The sequence below is a fragment of the Halichoerus grypus genome, chromosome 11 (genome assembly GCF_964656455.1).
Source record: "Halichoerus grypus chromosome 11, mHalGry1.hap1.1, whole genome shotgun sequence".
Taxonomy (NCBI): domain Eukaryota; kingdom Metazoa; phylum Chordata; class Mammalia; order Carnivora; family Phocidae; genus Halichoerus; species Halichoerus grypus.
This window is the reverse complement of record NC_135722.1, coordinates 47,277,452-47,296,150: the sequence shown is the minus strand read 5'-3', so window position 1 is coordinate 47,296,150 and position 18,699 is coordinate 47,277,452. Positions and strand designations below refer to the sequence as shown.

Below are 18,699 nucleotides of genomic sequence, written 5' to 3'. Positions count from 1 at the left end.
TAATCCCGAGAAGTACTTCTATCACCGTCAGCCGCTGAGTGGATTTATATGCAACTAGTACGCGCTCCGCAGGCCAGTTGTGCGTCATTTGGGAGGTCTACGACAATCCCATGGGGGGAGGTGGGCTGCAACTAGGTTATTACTTTAAGGGGAGGTAAAAGCAAATGCAAATAGCTTCTTTAGAATTTGTTTGGAGGGCCAGGCTAAGCATCTCTTCACCCAGTTTGACCTGGAATGACAAAGTTATTTGCCCAGGTGGAAAGGAGATACCTAATAACACCCAGGGTAATGATGTATTTTCCCCTGTACCCAGCTTCATGACCTCCCCGCCAAAGCTATGTGCCTACCTTCGCAGAAGCAGGCCAAACTCCTAATTTGCACGAGGGCTTCAAGGACCTTATTCTATCCACCTCTTGTTAACATAAAAATTAACGTGCATGGGTAACATCTGTTTTTTATTGATTCAATCAATATATTGGGAATTTAGCAGCAAGTTAATGGCAAGCAGTTACAAAATCTCCTATTTTTCTACATTTAAAATAAGTTGTCTTAAATACTCTATAGCAACCTAAAATCACAAGAACACATGTGAATGGCTGAAGCGCTTCTGCTGTTATGCCTCTGGCAAGTTTATTAGTGATTTCCTAACAAAATCTTCCAGTGCCAAGTGCACATAATTATTCAGAACCTCCACTGCCATATCCGGCTCTCATTTTCTCCTACAAATAATTGTGCCTAAATATAAGAATCTGAAGGAAAACTGAGCAAGCATGCCCACCGCCTTGCTTTGAGGGCCTGTACTCCTCTAAACAACTCTCGAAAACCCCTTGGGTTGGTTGCGGCCGCAGCCCGCCATGGAGCCGGGTGGCCGCTGGCCTTTAACCGCGGGCTGCCGGGGACCGGCTTGCCTTCGCGGTGCAGCTGGTGCAAACACATGGCAGGGCTCAGCAGGGCTAAGCGGCTAAAGGCTCCTCCTGGTCCTGTCCTCTCCCCTCCCATCACCTCGTCTTAGCACCAGCAGGAGCAGCTCTGTGTTTGTACTGTGCATCGGCGAAGGACACTTAGAGTTTCTTTTTGGTTCTAGGCATGGCATTGGATTTGGCAATGTATTTGGTTGCTGTCCCTTGGCTTGAAGTCATGGGGGATTTCTCTGGCTCTGCCTTGAAGCCACCTGGAAGGTGTCTGCTAGATGTGGAACTTGCACACTTCGTGTCCAAGTTGTCCGCGTTTTCCTTCTTACGGGTCACAGGGAATTTCTTTACATAAACCGTGGACTGGAAATAAAAGAAAAGGCCTGGATTAACTTTCAGACAGGAAGCAATAGACACCAATTCAAAGAAGCAAGGGACCACAAAGTTGCCCAGGATCTGCAAGGTGGAGCGCTCTCCAGAGGGGAGACATAATCACACCGCAAAGCTGCTATTAAATGCCAGAGTAAGGTCCTTTAGCGCCTTCAAGAAAAGAGGCTTGTTTAGGGTTCGGTGTAGCGCAAACTAGAGGCACAATTTCAGATCGTCTGCCACGCAAAATCAAAGTAAATGTCTACAACATGTGCACAGGGAAGTCGGCCAGGACAGAACCGCACCCACTGCATCTTTACCAGATTTCTGGGCCGGCTCTGCCATGCCGTTCTCTGTGCTGACTCCAGGGACTGGCTTCTAATCCCAGTCACTCCACTCGGGCAGGTCCACGGACCTCTCAGAGTCTCGATGCCATGCGGGTAAACGGGGACCATGCATTCGCACATTTCCCACGTGGGTTCACTCTGAGAATGCACGAAGATGGTGGCCGGTAAAGTGCTTCTTTAAAGTACAAACCAAGTAGGAGAGATCTCAATAGGCAATTGTGTTTTCTCAGGTCACCTCACCCCACGGCAGAGGAAATGGTCTTCGATTCTGCTGTCATGAGGGAAGCAGAGTCCATTTTGACCTTAGACCCATTTTAGAAGTGATCACTTCTCCTGAAATGAAGGCGAGCACAGAACAGAACAGAAAAGAGCAGAGAACGTCTTAGGAGAGGGGGACACAGCAGGGTGGGGGATGAGACATGGGAGAATAGATGCAGTAGGCCTCACGTACACAGAACCGTCTGGAAAGGGCTCAGATGTTTAACACTCTGGTGAATGCAAAGTTACTCTACATAGGAGTTGATAATCAGGTTAGCAATTTTCAAAGGATGTGAAAACATTACAGGTAACACACTACAAATAAACCTGGTTTCTTTGATCACTCAGGCTCTTGTGATACCAGTGGCCATGTTTTATACACGGTAGTAGGCACTTAATATCGATTTTCCCGATGAACAAGTGACCTCCCAGGGCCCCAGCAGAACTTCAGGTCATTTATGATTTTGGACAGCTATATTTAGAGAAAGAGAAAAGCCACCTGACGTGTGCTGTATTGCAGACAGCCCTGAAGTATGTGCCTCTTCGGAACATCACTCGTGTATGGCTTCATAACAGTGTATGCTAAGTCTCGAGCTCGTATATTTGTAGATTGAAAAATTAGTCTACATTTGGAAATGTAGACTAATGTAATGTAAATGTAAAAAAGTCCTTTTCTCCATAGATTTTTTTTCCCAACAAAATTTCTAGGTTGCTTCCGTGTGTATTCCTTCACGAAATAGAAAATACTGAAAATGCATTAGCATTCAGCCATACAGCCTCTACCCTCTCACTGAGAATGTTCACGTGCCACAACGGGGTGAGAGTCAACTCCCCCAATGTTCCCACGTCCAGTGGAGAGAAGCTGCTTTGTTGAATGCAGCACTGATCCCTAAGACAGGAAACCTATCTTGGAAATTTCAATTCATGAAAGTTTAATTCACTTGACATACAAATCCTATTAAAAGGCGAATCTCAGTGTAACCTTCTCCCTTTTGACATTTCCACCTTTTGAGCTATCACCCAAGTAGTCGAGGAAATGTTTTTCAACGTGTCCACTACAACTACTGTTCTCTAGAGTAGGAACAGAGACTCTGGCGTTTTCTTTTTAATGCGTGCAAATTCATATCTATCTTAACACTTCCATTCTTCTCCACGGTTCCATTTGTTAGTGGACTTGAGTCACGAAAGTAGACTAGAAGTTGCATCACCAGGAAGAAATACTCAGAAACAGTCTCTGTGGGCGGGGGTAGTGATGCAGATTAGTTTTTCCAAAATCACTAGAGGCTCTGGTATTTTCTTCTTGGATAAGATATCTTAAGATAATCCTCAGGATTTCCTGGCAAAGGGGAAGGGAAGAGGAAACTAAACCAAAATGTTTGCTTACTTCAGTGCAGAAACATGATATTTCTCAGTTTCATTCTTGAGCAAGATGAGGAAATGATATTCCTCGGCTACATTTCTTTATTTTATTTATTCATATCCAATTTTAGTGATATATTTTTAAAATAGATGGCACACCCCCATGATTTAATATTCACAGTGTTAAAAATCTCCTCCCTGCTTCCCAGTTAACTCAGCTCTGCGCCACATCAAAGACAACCAATATTATCAATTTACAGTGTACATTTCCAGAGAGAGGTCATGCATCTTCAAGCAAATATTAAGTGGAACCAAACTGAATTGGTAGTCATTTCTGCAGGTCAAAAACAGCCTAATAATGGCAATTGCATATGGTTCAGTCCAATCCATATATTGACATGCTTTCTTCTCCCTTTTTTTACACAAATGGTAGCCCACTATAAGCACTCTTTTACATCTTGATTTTTTTCAACTAATGATTATCTTGAGGATCCTTCTGTGTCCATACGTAAAAAAGGGTGCTCATTCTTCTTTTCGGCAATGCAGTCTTCTCTTGTTTGAAGGGACTACAATTTATTTAGCCGGTCCCTTCACAGTGGGCATTCAGGTTGTTTCCAAACTTCTCCTAGTACAAATAGTGCTGCTGTGAATAATCTTGCACTTGTGTCATTTTGTGGGTGTGCAAGTATGTCTACAGGATATATATTTTAGAAGTGGGACTCCTGGGTCAAAATATAGATGGATTTGTAGTTTTCAAAGCTACTGCCATATCGCCTTCCACTGCAGTTGTACCAACCTATACTCTTACCAGCAACATATGAGTGCCTGTTTTCTTATTTCTTTCTCAATTTGGTATTTAATACATATTCAAATTAATACAGTCATCTATATTTTAATTGAACTCCAAGTTGGCCTAAAACTGGTTGCACTGAAACAAATCTCAATATTTGTTCCTTTACTCTCTGGTGACATCAACGTAAATCTACTCACCTTTATGCGAATGTTTATTGCAAATGCTTAGAAGCTTCTGTGTGTATGTGTGTACCTTGTAAGATGTTTTGTGTGTGTGTGTGCACGCATGTACACTTTACCATTTCTCTTTGCTAATTTGCAGTTGCGTTAAGTTTAGGATGCCACTGTTCAGGAATCAGAATTGTAAGAGCTTTCCTGAAGACTCTCAGTCTCCCCTCTTAAATATCACCTCACTGAAACTGTGCTATGATGTTAACAAAACATGGGTGCAGGCTGGCCCTCATGGTGTCTGTCCTTCAGACTGAGCTGTAGCTTTCTTCACCGAGAGCCACGCCTCTCATCTCCCTGAACACAAATGGCCAAGGCAAATTCCAGCTTCTAGGCTTTTCTCTAGGAATATAAACAAATCTTAATGTTTCAGGGATTTCCTCTGCAGGTTACAGGTTATCTAAATTTTAGGTTTCTCTTTTTCTTCTCTCATAGTTGAGGGGATTCCTCAGGGATCTATGCTGTCACTGATGCAATTTACAGTTTTGTAAGTAACATGACAGAGAAATGAAAACTGAAATTGCCAAGGCTATAGGAATTACTAAGATCTTCCAGGTCATAAAAGGCAAATAGAAGGTGAGGATCTCCTGTAAGATTGCACAGAGGGGGAGGAAGATGAGAGGGGAATTTCAATATTCCGGTCTGGGGGAAAAGAGTCTAAATGATCATTATGAGATTGTTGGCCATCATTATCTGTCCAAGACAAGGATCTACAAATCACTGTAGATTGTTCTCTGAAGATACTGGCGTAACATACCATTGCACAGTGATCAAGAAAACCTGGTTATCATCAGAAAGCATCTTAGAAACAAAGAAAAAAATCCTTCTATCCTTATATAAAATCATGAAGAATTCATACCTGAAACACTGCAATCAGCTTGAACAGAGATAAAGGAACCAGAGAAGGTTTACAGACAGGTTACTAATATGATTAATGGATGGAGGTTTCTTTACAAGAGAGCTCTTCAGTCTAGAAATATAAAGACTAAGAGGACATATATAATCACACTCTGTAGAATGCAGAAGGGGAGAGAGCTCAGCTCTGTGGAGCTAGACGGTGTCTCTGAGTGCTGCAGTCAGGATGGTTACACCAGGGGCTGGCCCAAGCAGCATTTCAATTGTTCCTCAGCCTTGACAGGCTCTTACCACTTGGGACGGCTGAAGAATAGTCAGTCCTACTGGAGGCAGGATGATGGAAAAGATGACCTTTCAAGTTTCCTCCAGTTTCATCTCTTAGTAACTCAGCACCCTTGGCCTGATTTTTCCAGCTCATATTATTCATCTTGGAAAGGGGATCCATGTGTGCAAGGGGAGATATGTAACAAGAAAATTGGGCTAAATACACATATTTCATTATTCACTGGCATAACTTTAACCTGATGAACTCATCTGGTGATAATGGATGCAAAACCTGTAAGCTCTAGGCATATCCCTCCAAGTTAATACCAGTACATGATTACTAGAAACTGTTACCATTTCTCTGAATTTTGAGTAAAATACATGCTATTTAAGTAAAGTGGTTTATCACCATAGCAACCATTTCTAGAGTCACACATTCAAATTATAGGCCTGCACAAGGTCCAAGTGACAGAACATTCTGATACAAGTTTTCAGCTCCAGCTTTGCTCGCAATGGTCACCCACATTCTCTCACATTCCTATGGTTTTCAGAAGGAAGAAGGAAGGGAAAGAAAAACCAAAGGGAAGAAGAGTAATTAACTTCCAAATATATAGAGTTGTTTTATAAGGCTACCTACATAAATAGCTGGGCCTTGTAGGGAGTTAATGAAAATAAAATCTAACTTGCAAATTAGAGAGATATAAATTTCTCTTTTCTTTTTTAGTTAAAGTACAATTTACATACAGTAGAATGTACAAATCTCAAGCGTACAGTTTGATAAGTTTTGACAATACGCAGACCTGTATAACCAACACCCCAATCAAGAAATAGAACAACTCCCTACAAATTTCCCAGGGGCCACATCCCACTCAACTCCTTCCCATCCCGAAGCTACCAGTGTTCTGATATTTTTCAACATAATTACTTCTCTGAAACTTCATGTAAATGAAACATACTGTGTGTACTCTCGTGTCTGACTTCTTTTGCTTAACATGTTTTTAGATTGAAATTTGTATTGAGATTCTAAAAAAAGAAACTTTTACTGAGATAATTATAGAGTCTCATGGTATTACAACATATGTTTTTGAGATTCACCCATGTATTAATGGTTCATTCCTTTTTATTATCAAGTAGTATTCCATTGTATGGATATACCATAATTTGTTTATCCATTCTTCTATTAATGGATATTTGGGCTGTTTCCAGGTTGGGGCTCTTTATATATAAAGCTGCTATAAATATATTCTACAAGTCCTTTCTACAATATATTCTACAAGTCCTACAAATCAAATTTGGGATTTACGGATAAATGGTAAGTAAATGTTTAACTTTATAAGTAACTGCCCAACTGTATTCCAAAGAAACTGTACCATTTTGCAATCCACAAGCAATATAGGAAAATTCTACTTGCTCTAATATTTGCTAAAATATGAACTTGTCTTTTTAAATTCTGGCCATTCTAGAAAGGATACAGTGATATATCATTGTAGCTTTTCCTATTATCATTTGCATTCTCCTGATAACTAGTGATGTTGCATATTTTATATGCTTATTGCCTATTAGTATATTTTCCTATCTGAAATGTCTGTTCAAATCTTATGCATATTTTAAAAGTGGAGTTGCCTTATTATTATTGAGTTGTAGGAACTGTCTCAATATTTGGGGAACAAGTCCTTTGTTAGATACATCTATTGAAATTTTTTTCTCCCCTGTCTGTGGCTTGCCTATTCCATTTCTTAATATGCTTTAGATGAGAAAATGCATTTACTTTGAAGAAGTCCATTTGATCTGACTTTTTAAAATGCTGCCTGGTGTTCTAAGAAATCTTTGACTACTCTCTGGTTGGAAGATATTCTCCTACGTTTTCTCCTATGAGCTTTACAGTTTAGCTTTTAGATTTAGGTCTACTACCATTTCAAACTAATTTTTGTGTACAGTGTAAGCTGGGGGGTCAAAGTTCATTTTTCCCCATATGGATATCTTATTAGTTTAGCACTATTTACTGGAAAAACAACAACAACAACAACTATCTTTTTCCCTATTGAATGGCTTTGAAATCTCTGTCAAAAATCAGCTGACTACCTAAGGGTGGGTCTATTTCTAGATTGTATTTTGTTTCCTGGATTTGTCTATTCTTACATCAATACCACATTGTATTAATTACCGTAGCTATATAGTAAGTGCTGAAACCACATCATGTAAGTTCTCCAACTTTGTTTTTTTGAGCGATTTTGGCTATTCTCGGTCTTACATATTTCCAAACAAATTTTAGAAGCATCTTGTCAATTTCTAACAGAAAAGCAAAGCCCTCGATTTTAATTGGGATTGCTTTAAAGTTATAAATCAGTTTGGGGAGAATTGACATCTTAACAGTATCAAATCTTCCAATCCATAAACACGGTATTTCTTTCCAAATATTTCAGTCTTCTTCAATTTCAATGTGTTGTGGGATTTGGTATAAATATTTTACACATATTTTGTTAGAGTTAAGACTAAGTATTTTATGTTTCGTGATATTTTAAATGGTATTTTAAGATTTTGTTTTTTAATTATTCATTGTTAGTATATCAAAATACACTTTATTTTTGTATACAGATCTTGCGCCCTGAAAACTGTTTAATTCACATTTTGTAGATTCCATGGGATTTTTTTGTACACAATCATGTCACCTATAAATTGAGAGTTTTATTCTTCTTTTCCAGCCTATATAATTTTCTTTTATGTGCCTTGTTGCATTGGCTAAGATCTCTAGTACAATATTAAAGAGAAGTAGAAATGGGCTTTTTTGTCTTTCTCCTACCTTCAGTTGGAAAGTGTTCAATATGTCACCATTAAGAATGATATTAGTTTTGGGGTGTCTGGGTGGCTCAATTGGTTGAGCATCTGAATCTTTGTGTTGGCTCAGGTCATGATCTCATGGGTCATGAGATGGAGCCCCACATCAGGCTCCCCGCTCAGCAGGGAGTCTGCTTAAAGATTCTCTCCCTCTGCTCCCCCTCCAACTTTCTCCCTCTCTCTCTCTCCCCACTTCAAATAAATAAATAAATCTTAAAAAAAAGAATGATATTAGCTTTAGAGGAGATTTCTTAAATATAAAAATCCCTTAATATATGAAAGAAGTTACCATCTGTTTCTAGTCTACTACTCATGTTTGAGTGTTGAATTTCATCAAATGTTTTTTTCACAATTATTGAGATAGTCATATGGCTTTTCTCCTTTACTTATTAATATGGTGAATTACATTGGTTGATTTTTGGATGTTAATCCAAACATACATCCCTGGAATATACTGTATACTTGATCAAGAATGTGCTATTTCTTTTATGTATTTCTGGATTCACTTTGCTAATACTGAGTTTGAGATTTTTACGTCTATATTTATGAGAGATACCGGCTAACAATTTCCTTTTCTTATAATATTCCTGTCATATTTTGGTATTAAAGTTTACTTGCTTTATAAATGAATTGGGAAATATTCTCAAGAGTTTGTGTAACAAGCTTTCTTTTCTGCAAATATTTAAACAATTAACCAGTGAAGTAATTTGAGACTGAAATTTTCTTTACTGGAAAGTTCTTAATTACAGATTCAATTTTTAAAGTAAATATAAAATTATTCAGATTTTGTATTTTTGTATATCTGCTTTGATGTTTTTTAAAGAAATCTGATCATTTCATATAAATATTCTAATTTATTGGGACTAAATCATTCACAATATCCTCTTGTAGGAAGGGTGCTTAATTTCTTGTTCTTTTCCTAGCTTATTGAGATGAAAGCTTAGATTCATTATTATTGCTATTGTTTCAAGCAGTCAACATTATTTTACATTTATTCACATATTTACCCTTGCTATTGCCCTTCATACCTTCCTGTAGTCAGGATTTCCATCTGGGGTCATTTTTTCTTTTTTTACTTTGAGAAATTTCTTTTAGCATTTCTTATAGTAAGAAATGTTGGTAACAAATTCTCTCATCTTTTACATACTTGAAAGTATTTTTTTATTTTATCTTTATTTTTGAAGAAAATTATCACTAGATATAGAATTCCAAGTTGGCAGTTTTTTAGTTTTATTTTGCACTTAGGACTTTAACAATGTCACTCCATTGTCTTCTGGCTTCCATTATTTCTGTTGATATATCAAATGTTGCTCCTTCAATGGCAATGTGTTCCTCACCACCACTCTCCTAACCCTGGACACTTTTACAATTTTCTCTCTCTAGTCTAAAGAATTAGGGGACAGAATTCAAAACAACCAGAGACACAAGAAAGTAATGAGGAAATCCCTTAAAGGAGATAGCCAGAGAAGGGGCATCCTAAATCCTGCCCAGCCAAAGAGAAATGAACTGACCTAAGATTTGAACTGCTGGCTAAGAGACAATTTGCCTCCAACCAACTACTTGCCTGCCAAAACAGAAATATCAACACTTTTTGGAGGAACATAGTCAAATCCAGAATCAGCACAACATAACATTTCCAATGTCTAAGATATAATCCCAGACTACTCAACAGAAATAATAATCAATAGAGACAGACCCTGAGATGACCCAGATGTTGGAATTAGCAAACAAGGATTTTAAAGCAGTTATCATAACTATTACCAATGATGCAAAGGAAAATATTCTTTGAGGAATAAAGGAAATCTCTGAAGAGAAGTAGAAGTAATAAAACAGGATCAAATGGGAATTTTAGAATACCTAAAATTAAATATTCACCAGATAGGTTTAACAGAGAAATGGAGACTGAATCAAGCTGAAGGGAAATGATACCAGATGGAAAACTGGATTTTCAGAAAAGAAAGAAGAACATCAGAAATGGTAAATACCTGGGTATATATAACAGACAAAATGTCCTCTTAATTTCTTGGAAATATATATGACTATTTAAAGCAAAAATTAAAACATTGTTTTGTGGGGTTTATAATTATGTAGCTATAATACATGTGACAATTATAGCCTGAAGGCAGGATAAGAGATGAATAGACCCAAATTAATATATGTGCACTTAAAGCAATATTTGTTATAACCCAACCCAATGGGTTGGTTCTCCATAGGGAAAAGATACATAGCATATCCTAACAGCTATAGTCCACAAGGGGAGCTGAGCAAAAGCCAGGCTTGGGAGAGGAGGGTAATGATTTGAAAGGTTTCACTAATACTTCCCTTCAACTGTGGAAGTCTGGCTAAGCTTGTGGTGAAACCTAAGCCTTACACAAAAGGTTCTAGTGGGAGTAGTAGGGACAAAATCCTATGAATCCAAACTAGCATTGGCATTATAAAAAGCATGAGTCAAAGAACAACATGTCAAGATTCATGTTAGCATGGTTATTTGTACCTGTATTAGTCACCTATTGCTGCACTTACACTACAGTGTTTGGGAGGTCCCTCAAATCACCCCCAGGTTCCATGATTCATTAGGAGGATTCACAGGACTCAGCATATAGTTGTACTCATTGCTACAATTTATTACAAAGCACAGTTAGCAAAGGTAAGAGGCACTTGAGGTGAAGTCCAGTAGAAACCAGGCTCAAGGTTCCAAGGGTCTTTTCTCAGGATGCACTTAATTACCCCAGCAATGAGCTGTGACAACACATGTCAAATGTTGCCAAGCAGGGAAGGTCTCAGAGATGGAACCCTAGGTTTTTACTGGGAACTGGTCATGTAGGCAGTCTCTGCCTAGCACCTACCAAAATCCCAGACCCCCAGAAGAAAAGCAGGTTGCAGCATAAACTGAATTGTTTGCATAGTTTAGGCAGAATGAATCATTCTTAATCAGATAATGATAGCAACCAAATCCAAGTTCCCAGAAGCCAGCCAAGGGCCAACCTTGCAAGCAGGCCTTTTCAAGGTGAGCAGCTTAGGTCTGCTACGTTAACGCTTTTCTGTACAACCACGTAACAAATGACTATAAAAGTCTCAGTTAGCTGTAGGGGTTGGCCATGCTAGGCTAGGCCAGACTTCAGGTTTTGTATTAGATTCAAGTCTGCTCCACAAATCTCCATAATTCCAGGAACTGTGACTCCCTGCAGGCATGTTCTTCTCAAAGCAGGTAGCAGAAATAGAAGAGAACAAGCTAAATCACACAAACACTTTTAAGGTCTCTACTTACATCTCACCTCTTAACATTCTATCAGCCAAAATAAGTCATACAGTTAAAACCAACACTAGTGGGGTGAGAAAATATCCTTCCTTCATCTACTCTAGTAGGGAGAACTGCAATGTCACATGGCAAAGGTTGTGAATGTACAAATTGCTTACAGAGAGGGATTAAATAATGGGGAAAAGTAATCTAATCTACCACAGTATCCTAGGGACCTCACGAAACTCAGAGGGCAAATGAGGTTGGAAGCATCACCTTATCACCTTTGAAAATGATATTTCTTGGTTTGTTCATACCCAAAAGGAAATATGCCTCAAGGAGACTTGAAGCTGACAAGAAAAAAACGTGCAATTTTTGTAATATGCTATGCAAGTTCTTTAGCAATATAATAATAGAAGCAATAAAGCTAACTTTAAGAAGTGCTTACCATGTCAAGAATGTCACATGCATTATTTTATTTAATCCCTGGTTGATACCATCATTATTCCCATTTTATAGATGAGGAACCAGAGGCCAAGAGGTTTGTCCAAGGTTATAAAGCTTGTAAGCGGTGAAGCCAGGGTTTGAATACAGGCTGCCTAGATCCAGAGCTTGTGCTTTTAACCATTATATTTTAAGTGCATGCCAGATTGCAAGGCTTCAGTATTGGACTACTAAAGTGTGCCAAAGTTGTGGAAGCACCACCAAATTTGCACATGATTCACATGGGCTCAGAAAGCTAAGGTTTAATTTGTCAAGAGAAGAAAATTTTTATCCTACTCAACAAAAATACCAAGAAAACCTGACTCTTTCTCATAGAAATATATCAACATACCACAGTTCAACTGTTTAATTTCAATGTTATTTAAATTCAAACATTTCTTGTCTTTGAAGAACTGCTACATGAATACATTTTATTGATCAAAATAACTTTTCAAAGTTTCTAGGCAACCTTGAATATCTACTTTCTAGACGAAAGTATCTGCTACATATACTGTCTCCTGTGACACTGTAAAGGCCACGTTTTCAGTGGAGAAAAATGATCACAAAAGGAAACAATCAGAAAAATCTTCCATTTTCATTAAACAAGTACATTCAATACTATGTTCAATAAATAACAATGAAGAAGTATCTCCTTTATGAAGCAAGAATTCTGTAATGCAAATATACATCCAGAATTTTTAGTCCCTCCCTCCATGGTTATGGGGAAGTGCACTTTAATTACCAGACATTCATTTCTCAGTTGTTTTCTGAGCTTAATAAATAATGAGAGTATTGTACTACTTACCAGAAATCACTAAGGACATAATGTTAAAAGGCATGTTTTCGCAATAAGCAATGGTCTGCCAAGCATCTCATTTGAAGATGAGTAAAATGCTTTTGTAGGAGTTGAAGTCTTGGGTCTACCTGATAGAATGGAGTAAGAACCCACTGTGGGGAATTTAGAGGGTTACTAAAGACACAAAACATTACCTAGATGTACTCAGCCTATAAAACATGAGATATACACAAGAGGACATTTCTACCTTCGAAGAGTACCATTACCCAAATTAGGCTAAAAATCGGAAAGAAAAAGAAAAAAAAAAAAAGGACATGGCCAAATGCCAACTATTTGATGACAAGTCTAGAAGAGTGTAGTGTGATACCTCAGTCCAAACATGAACAATGAGGAGATGCAGACTATATTTTTCTATGATGACCACAGCATTTGGAACGAAGGGATGGCTATTCAGTGACAGAGGAAAATGCTCAGGTCAAGTGTTTTGATTTTGTTTATAACAAATCCTCACTTTCTCTGCTAGTCTTCCAAGAGCTCTGCCACTCAGCCAAAAAGCATGATGACCCTGGCTTGTAAAAAATACAAAATCAGAGCTCCAAATGGATTTCTGAGATTCTCCAGAAGAGAGAACCATGATACAATGGAAAACAGGAACTGATGGCAGATTTCCACTTAAATTAAAGCCAAATTTAAAAATCTTTAATGGAAAAAGAATTTACTTAATTTATTAGGTATAAATTATTTATGTTATCACATCAAATTGTTCATATAATCTAATTTTAACATCAAAATTTTCCCCATGGGAAATATTTTAATATTCATAGAATAATTTTAATGAAATTAAAATTTCACTCTTAAGAATATTAATTACTATGTGAATCCTGTGTGGACTCAAGAGTAAAGGGCAAGGGGGAGCAAGATGGCAGAGGAGTAAGAGACCTGGATTTCATCTGGTCTCAGGAATTCAGCTGGATAGGGATCAAACCATTCTGAACACCTACGAACTCAACAGGAGATCGAAGAAAAGAATAGCAGCAGCTCTCTGAACAGAAAAGCAACCACTTTCTGGAAGGTAGGACGGGCGGAGAAGTGAATCCGAGGCGATATTCGGGGGATAGACGGTGGGGGAGGGAGCCTCCGTCGGCCGCTTCTGGCAAGTGATAGAGCCAGGGAGCACAAAATCGGAACTTTTAGAAGTCTGCTCCACTGTGGGATGTCGCTCCAGTGGCTAAGCGAGGGGTGGAACCCTCATGGGACAGTGTGGTCTCAGGACCCTCGGGGTCACAGAAAGACCGGGGGTGCCTGAGTGCGGCAGAGCTCCCAGGTATCAGAGCGGGGAAGCCAGCTGCAGAGACGGAGCCGAGGCGCGGGCTCTCAGCTCGGGGTTGCCATAAACCGTGATCCGCCGCACAGTCGGGCCGCTGCTGCTCCTCCAGCAGGGACCCAACAAGCGGCAGATCCGGGGAGACTCACCTTCCTCCCCCGGGAGGAGCGGCCCGGGAGCACACCGCTGGGATCTGCTGGGTTTGGAGACTCCACACCGAGTCGGGTGCCAGAGATAGAAACGCGCGGTCACAGGCCAGTGAGCACGGAGTGCGGCCGGAGACCGGGAGACGGGAGTGACTGGCGGCTTTTCTCTGGGGGCGCACTGAGGAGCGGGGCCCCGAGTTCTCGGCTCCTCCGGGGCGGAGATTGGGAGGCCACCATTTTCACTCTCGGCCTCCAAAGCTGTATGGAAAGCTTGCAGGGAACAAAAGCTCCGGAGAGCAAACCCGAGCAGCTTACTTAGCCCAAACCGGGCAAGGGCGGGGCAATTCCGCCTCCGGCAAAGACATTTGGGAACCACGGCAACAGGCCCCTCCCCCAGAAGATCAGCCAGAACAGCCAGTCAAGACCAAGTTTACCGATCAATGAGAACGGCAGAACTCCAGCGCTAGGGGAATACTGCACATAGAATTCATGGCTTTTTTACCATGATTCTTTAGTCTTTCAAAGTTAATTTTTCTTTTTCCCTTTTTCAAACAACATCTTATCAATCCCTTTTTTAAAAAACATTTTTATTTTTCATTTTTAGAGTCATATTCTATCCCTTCATAGTGGTTACCCTTATTTTTGGCACATATATATAAGTAGTTCTCTCTTTAAAATTTTGAGATACAGTTTCTTCTAACAGATCAAAATATACCCTAAATCTCTAGTGTATGGCTTTGTTCTACTCTCCTGCCTGATCACATTCTCTCCTTTTTTTTTAAAATCCTCTTCTTTCTTTTTTCAAACAACTTTTTATCAATTCCTTTTATAAAATTTTTTATAATTTTCATCTTTACAGTCATATTCCATCCCTTCTTCATATCAACCCTTATTTTTGTACATATATAAGTTTTTCTTTCTTTAAAATTTTGGGAGGCACTTTCTTCTAACAGACCAAAATACACCCAAAATCTAGTGTGTGCCACTGATCTATGCACCAGCCTGATCATATTTGATCATATTCTGTTTTTTTTTGTTTTGTTCTGTTTTTGTTTGTTTTTATCTTTTTCTTTTTCTTTTTTCTTTCTTTCCCTTTCTTTTCCCCTGGCTTCAGGTCTTTTCTGATTTGTTTAGAGTATATTTTCTGGGGACATTGTTACCCTGTTAGCATGTGTTCTCTCATTCATCTATTCTCCTCTGGACAAAATGACAAGATGGAAAAAATCACCTCAACAAAAAGAACAAGAGGTAGTACCACCTGCCAGGGACCTACTCAATACGGACATTAGTACGATGTCAGATCTAGAGTTCAGAATCATCACTTTAAAGATACTAGCTGAGCTTGAAAAAAGCATGGAAGTTATTAGAGAAACCCTTTCTGGAGAAATGAAAGAACTAAAATCTAACCAAGTCGAAATCAAAAAGGCTATTAATGAGGTGCAATCAAAAATGCGGGCACCAACTGCTAGGATAAATGAGGCAGAAGAAAGAATCAGTGAGATAGAAGACCAAATGATGGAAAATAAAGAAGCTGAGAAAAAGAGAGATAAACAACTACCGGATCACGAGGGCAGAACTTGAGAGATAAGCGATACGATAAGACAAAACAACATTAGAATAATTGGGATCCCAGAAGAAGAAGAAAGAGAGAGAGGGGCAGAAGGTATATTGGAGCAAATTATAGCAGAGAACTTCCCTCATTTGGGGAAGGAAACAGGCATCAAAATCCAGGAGGCACACAGGACCCCTCTCAAAATTAATAAAAATAGGTCAACTCCCCGACATCTAATAGTAAAACTTACAAGTCTCAGAGACAAAGAGAAAATCCTGAAAGCAGCTCGGGAGAAGAGATCTGTAACCTACAAAGGTAGAACATTAGATTGGCAACAGACCTATCCACAGAGACCTGGCAGGCCAGAAAGGACTGGCAGGATATATTCAGAGCCCTAAACGAGAAAAATATGCAGCCAAGAATACTATATCCAGCTAGGCTGTCATTGAAAATAAAAGGAGAAATAAAAAGCTTCCAGGACAAACAAAAACTAAAGGAATTTGCAAACATGAAACCAGCCCTACAACAAATACTGAAAGGGGTCCTCTAAGCAAAGAGAGAGCCTAAAAGCAACATAGACCAGAAAGGAACACAGACAATATACAGTAACAGTCACCTTACAGGCAATACAATGGCACTAAATGCCTATCTTTCAATAGTTACCCTGAATGTAAATGGGCTAAATGCCCCAATCAAAAGACACAGGCTATCAGATTGGATTAAAAAACAAGACCCATCGATATGTTGTCTGCAAGAGATTCATTTTAGACCCAAAGACACCACAGATTGAAAGTGAGGGGGTGGAAAACCATTTACTATGCTAATGGACACCAAAAGAAAGCTGGGGTGGCAATCCTTATATCAGACAAATTAGATTTTAAACCAAAAACTGTAATAAGAGATGAGGAAGGACACTATATCCTACTTAAAGGGTCTACCCAATGAGAAGATCTAACAACTGTAAATATCTATGCCCCTAACATGGGAGCAGCCAATTATATATGGCAATTAATAACAAAAGCAAAGAAACACATTGACAACAATACAATAATAGTGGGGGACTTTAACACCCCCTCACTGAAATGGACAGATCATCTAAGCAAAAGATCAACAAGGAAATAAAGACTTTAAATGACACACTGGACCAAACGGACTTCACAGACATATTCAGAACATTCCATCCCAAAGCGATGGAATACACATTCTTCTCTAGTGCCCATGGAACATTCTCCAGAATAGATCACATCCTAGGTCACAAATCAGGTCTCAACTGGTACCAAAAGATTGGGATCATTCCCTGCCTATTTTCAGACCACAATGCTTTGAAACTAGAATTCAATCACAAGAGGAAAGTCGGAAAGAACTCAAATACATGGAGGCTAAAGAGCATCGTACTAAAGAATGAATGGGTCAACCAGGAAATTAAAGAAGAATTAAAAAAATTCATGGAAACCAATGAAAATGAAAACACAACTGTTCAAAATCTTTGGGATGCAGCAAAGGCAGTCCTAAGAGGAAAGTATATAGCAATACAAGCCTTTCTCAAGAAACAAGAAAGGTCTCAAGTACACAACCCAACCCTACACCTAAAGGACCTGGAGAAAGAACAGCAAATAAAGCCTAAACCCAGCAGGAGAAGAGAAATAATAAAGATCAGAGCAGAAATCAATGAAATAGAAACCAAAAGAACAGTAGAACAGATCAACGAAACTAGGAGCTGGTTCTTTGAAAGAATTAACAAGATTGATAAACCCCTGGCCAGACTTATCAAAAAGAAAAGAGAAAGGACCCAAATCAACAAAATCATGAATGAAAGAGGAGAGATCACAACCAACACCAAAGAAATACAAACAATTATAAGAACATATTATGAGCAACTATATGCCAGCAAATTAGATAACCTGGAAGAAATGGATGCATTCCTAGAGATGTATCAACTACCAAAACTGAACCAGGAAGAAATAGAAAACCTGAACAGACCTATAACCACTAAGGAAATTGAAGCAGTCATCAGAAATCTCCCAACAAACAAAAGCCCAGGGCCAGATAGCTTCCTAGGGGAATTCTACCAAACATTTAAAGAAGAATTAATACCTATTCTTCTGAAACTGTTCCGAAAAATAGAAATGGAAGGAAAACTTCCAAACTAGTTTTATGAGGCCACCATTACCTTGATCCCAAAACCAGACAAAGACCCCATCAAAAAGGAGAATTACATAGTAATCAACATAGTATTAGAAGTCCTAGCCACAGCAATCAGACAACAAAAAGAAATGAAAGGCATCCAAATTGGCGAAGAAGAAGTCAAACTCTCACTGTTTGCAGATGATATGATACTTTATGTGGAAAACCCCAAAGACTCTACCCCAAAACTGCTAGAACTCAGTAAAGTGGCAGGATAGAAAATCAATGCACAGAAGTCAGTGGCATTCCTATACACCAACAACAAGACAGAAGAAAGAGAAATTAAGGAGTATATCCCATTTACAATCGCACCCAAAACCATAAGATACCTAAGAATAAATCTAACCAAAGAGGCAAAGGATCTGTACTCAGAAAACTATAAAATACTCATGAAACAAATTGAGGAAGACACAAAGAAATGGAAAAACATTCCATGCTTAAGGATTGGAAGAACAAATATTGTGAAGATGTCAATGCTACCTAGAGCAATCTACACATTCAATGCAATCCCCATCAAAATACCATCCACTTTTTTCAAAGAAATGGAACAAATAATCCTAAAATTTGTATGGAACCAGAAAAGACCCCGCATAGCCAGAGGAATGTTGAAAAAGAAAAGCAAAGCTGGCGGCATCACAATTCCGGACTTCCAGCTCTACTACAAAGCTGTCATCATCAAGACAGTATGGTACTGGCACAAAAACAGACATATAGATCAATGGAACAGAATAGAGAGCCCAGAAATGGACCCTCAACTC

At 38.9% G+C, this 18,699-nt stretch overlaps 1 protein-coding gene across 7 annotated transcripts in view; it reads right to left on the bottom strand.

Moving 5' to 3' along the window:
• Window positions 1-438: 438 nt before the first annotated feature.
• The window catches only part of STK33 (serine/threonine kinase 33), a 155,520-nt gene continuing 137,259 nt past the window's right edge, over window positions 439-18,699 (bottom strand). For all 7 annotated transcript variants that reach the window (XM_078058429.1, XM_078058428.1, XM_078058433.1 and 4 more), the window contains one exon: window positions 439-1,274. In XM_078058429.1, the coding sequence (XP_077914555.1) occupies window positions 1,062-1,274 (213 nt within the window). In that variant the 3' untranslated portion in view covers window positions 439-1,061. The remainder of the gene's footprint in view (window positions 1,275-18,699) is intronic.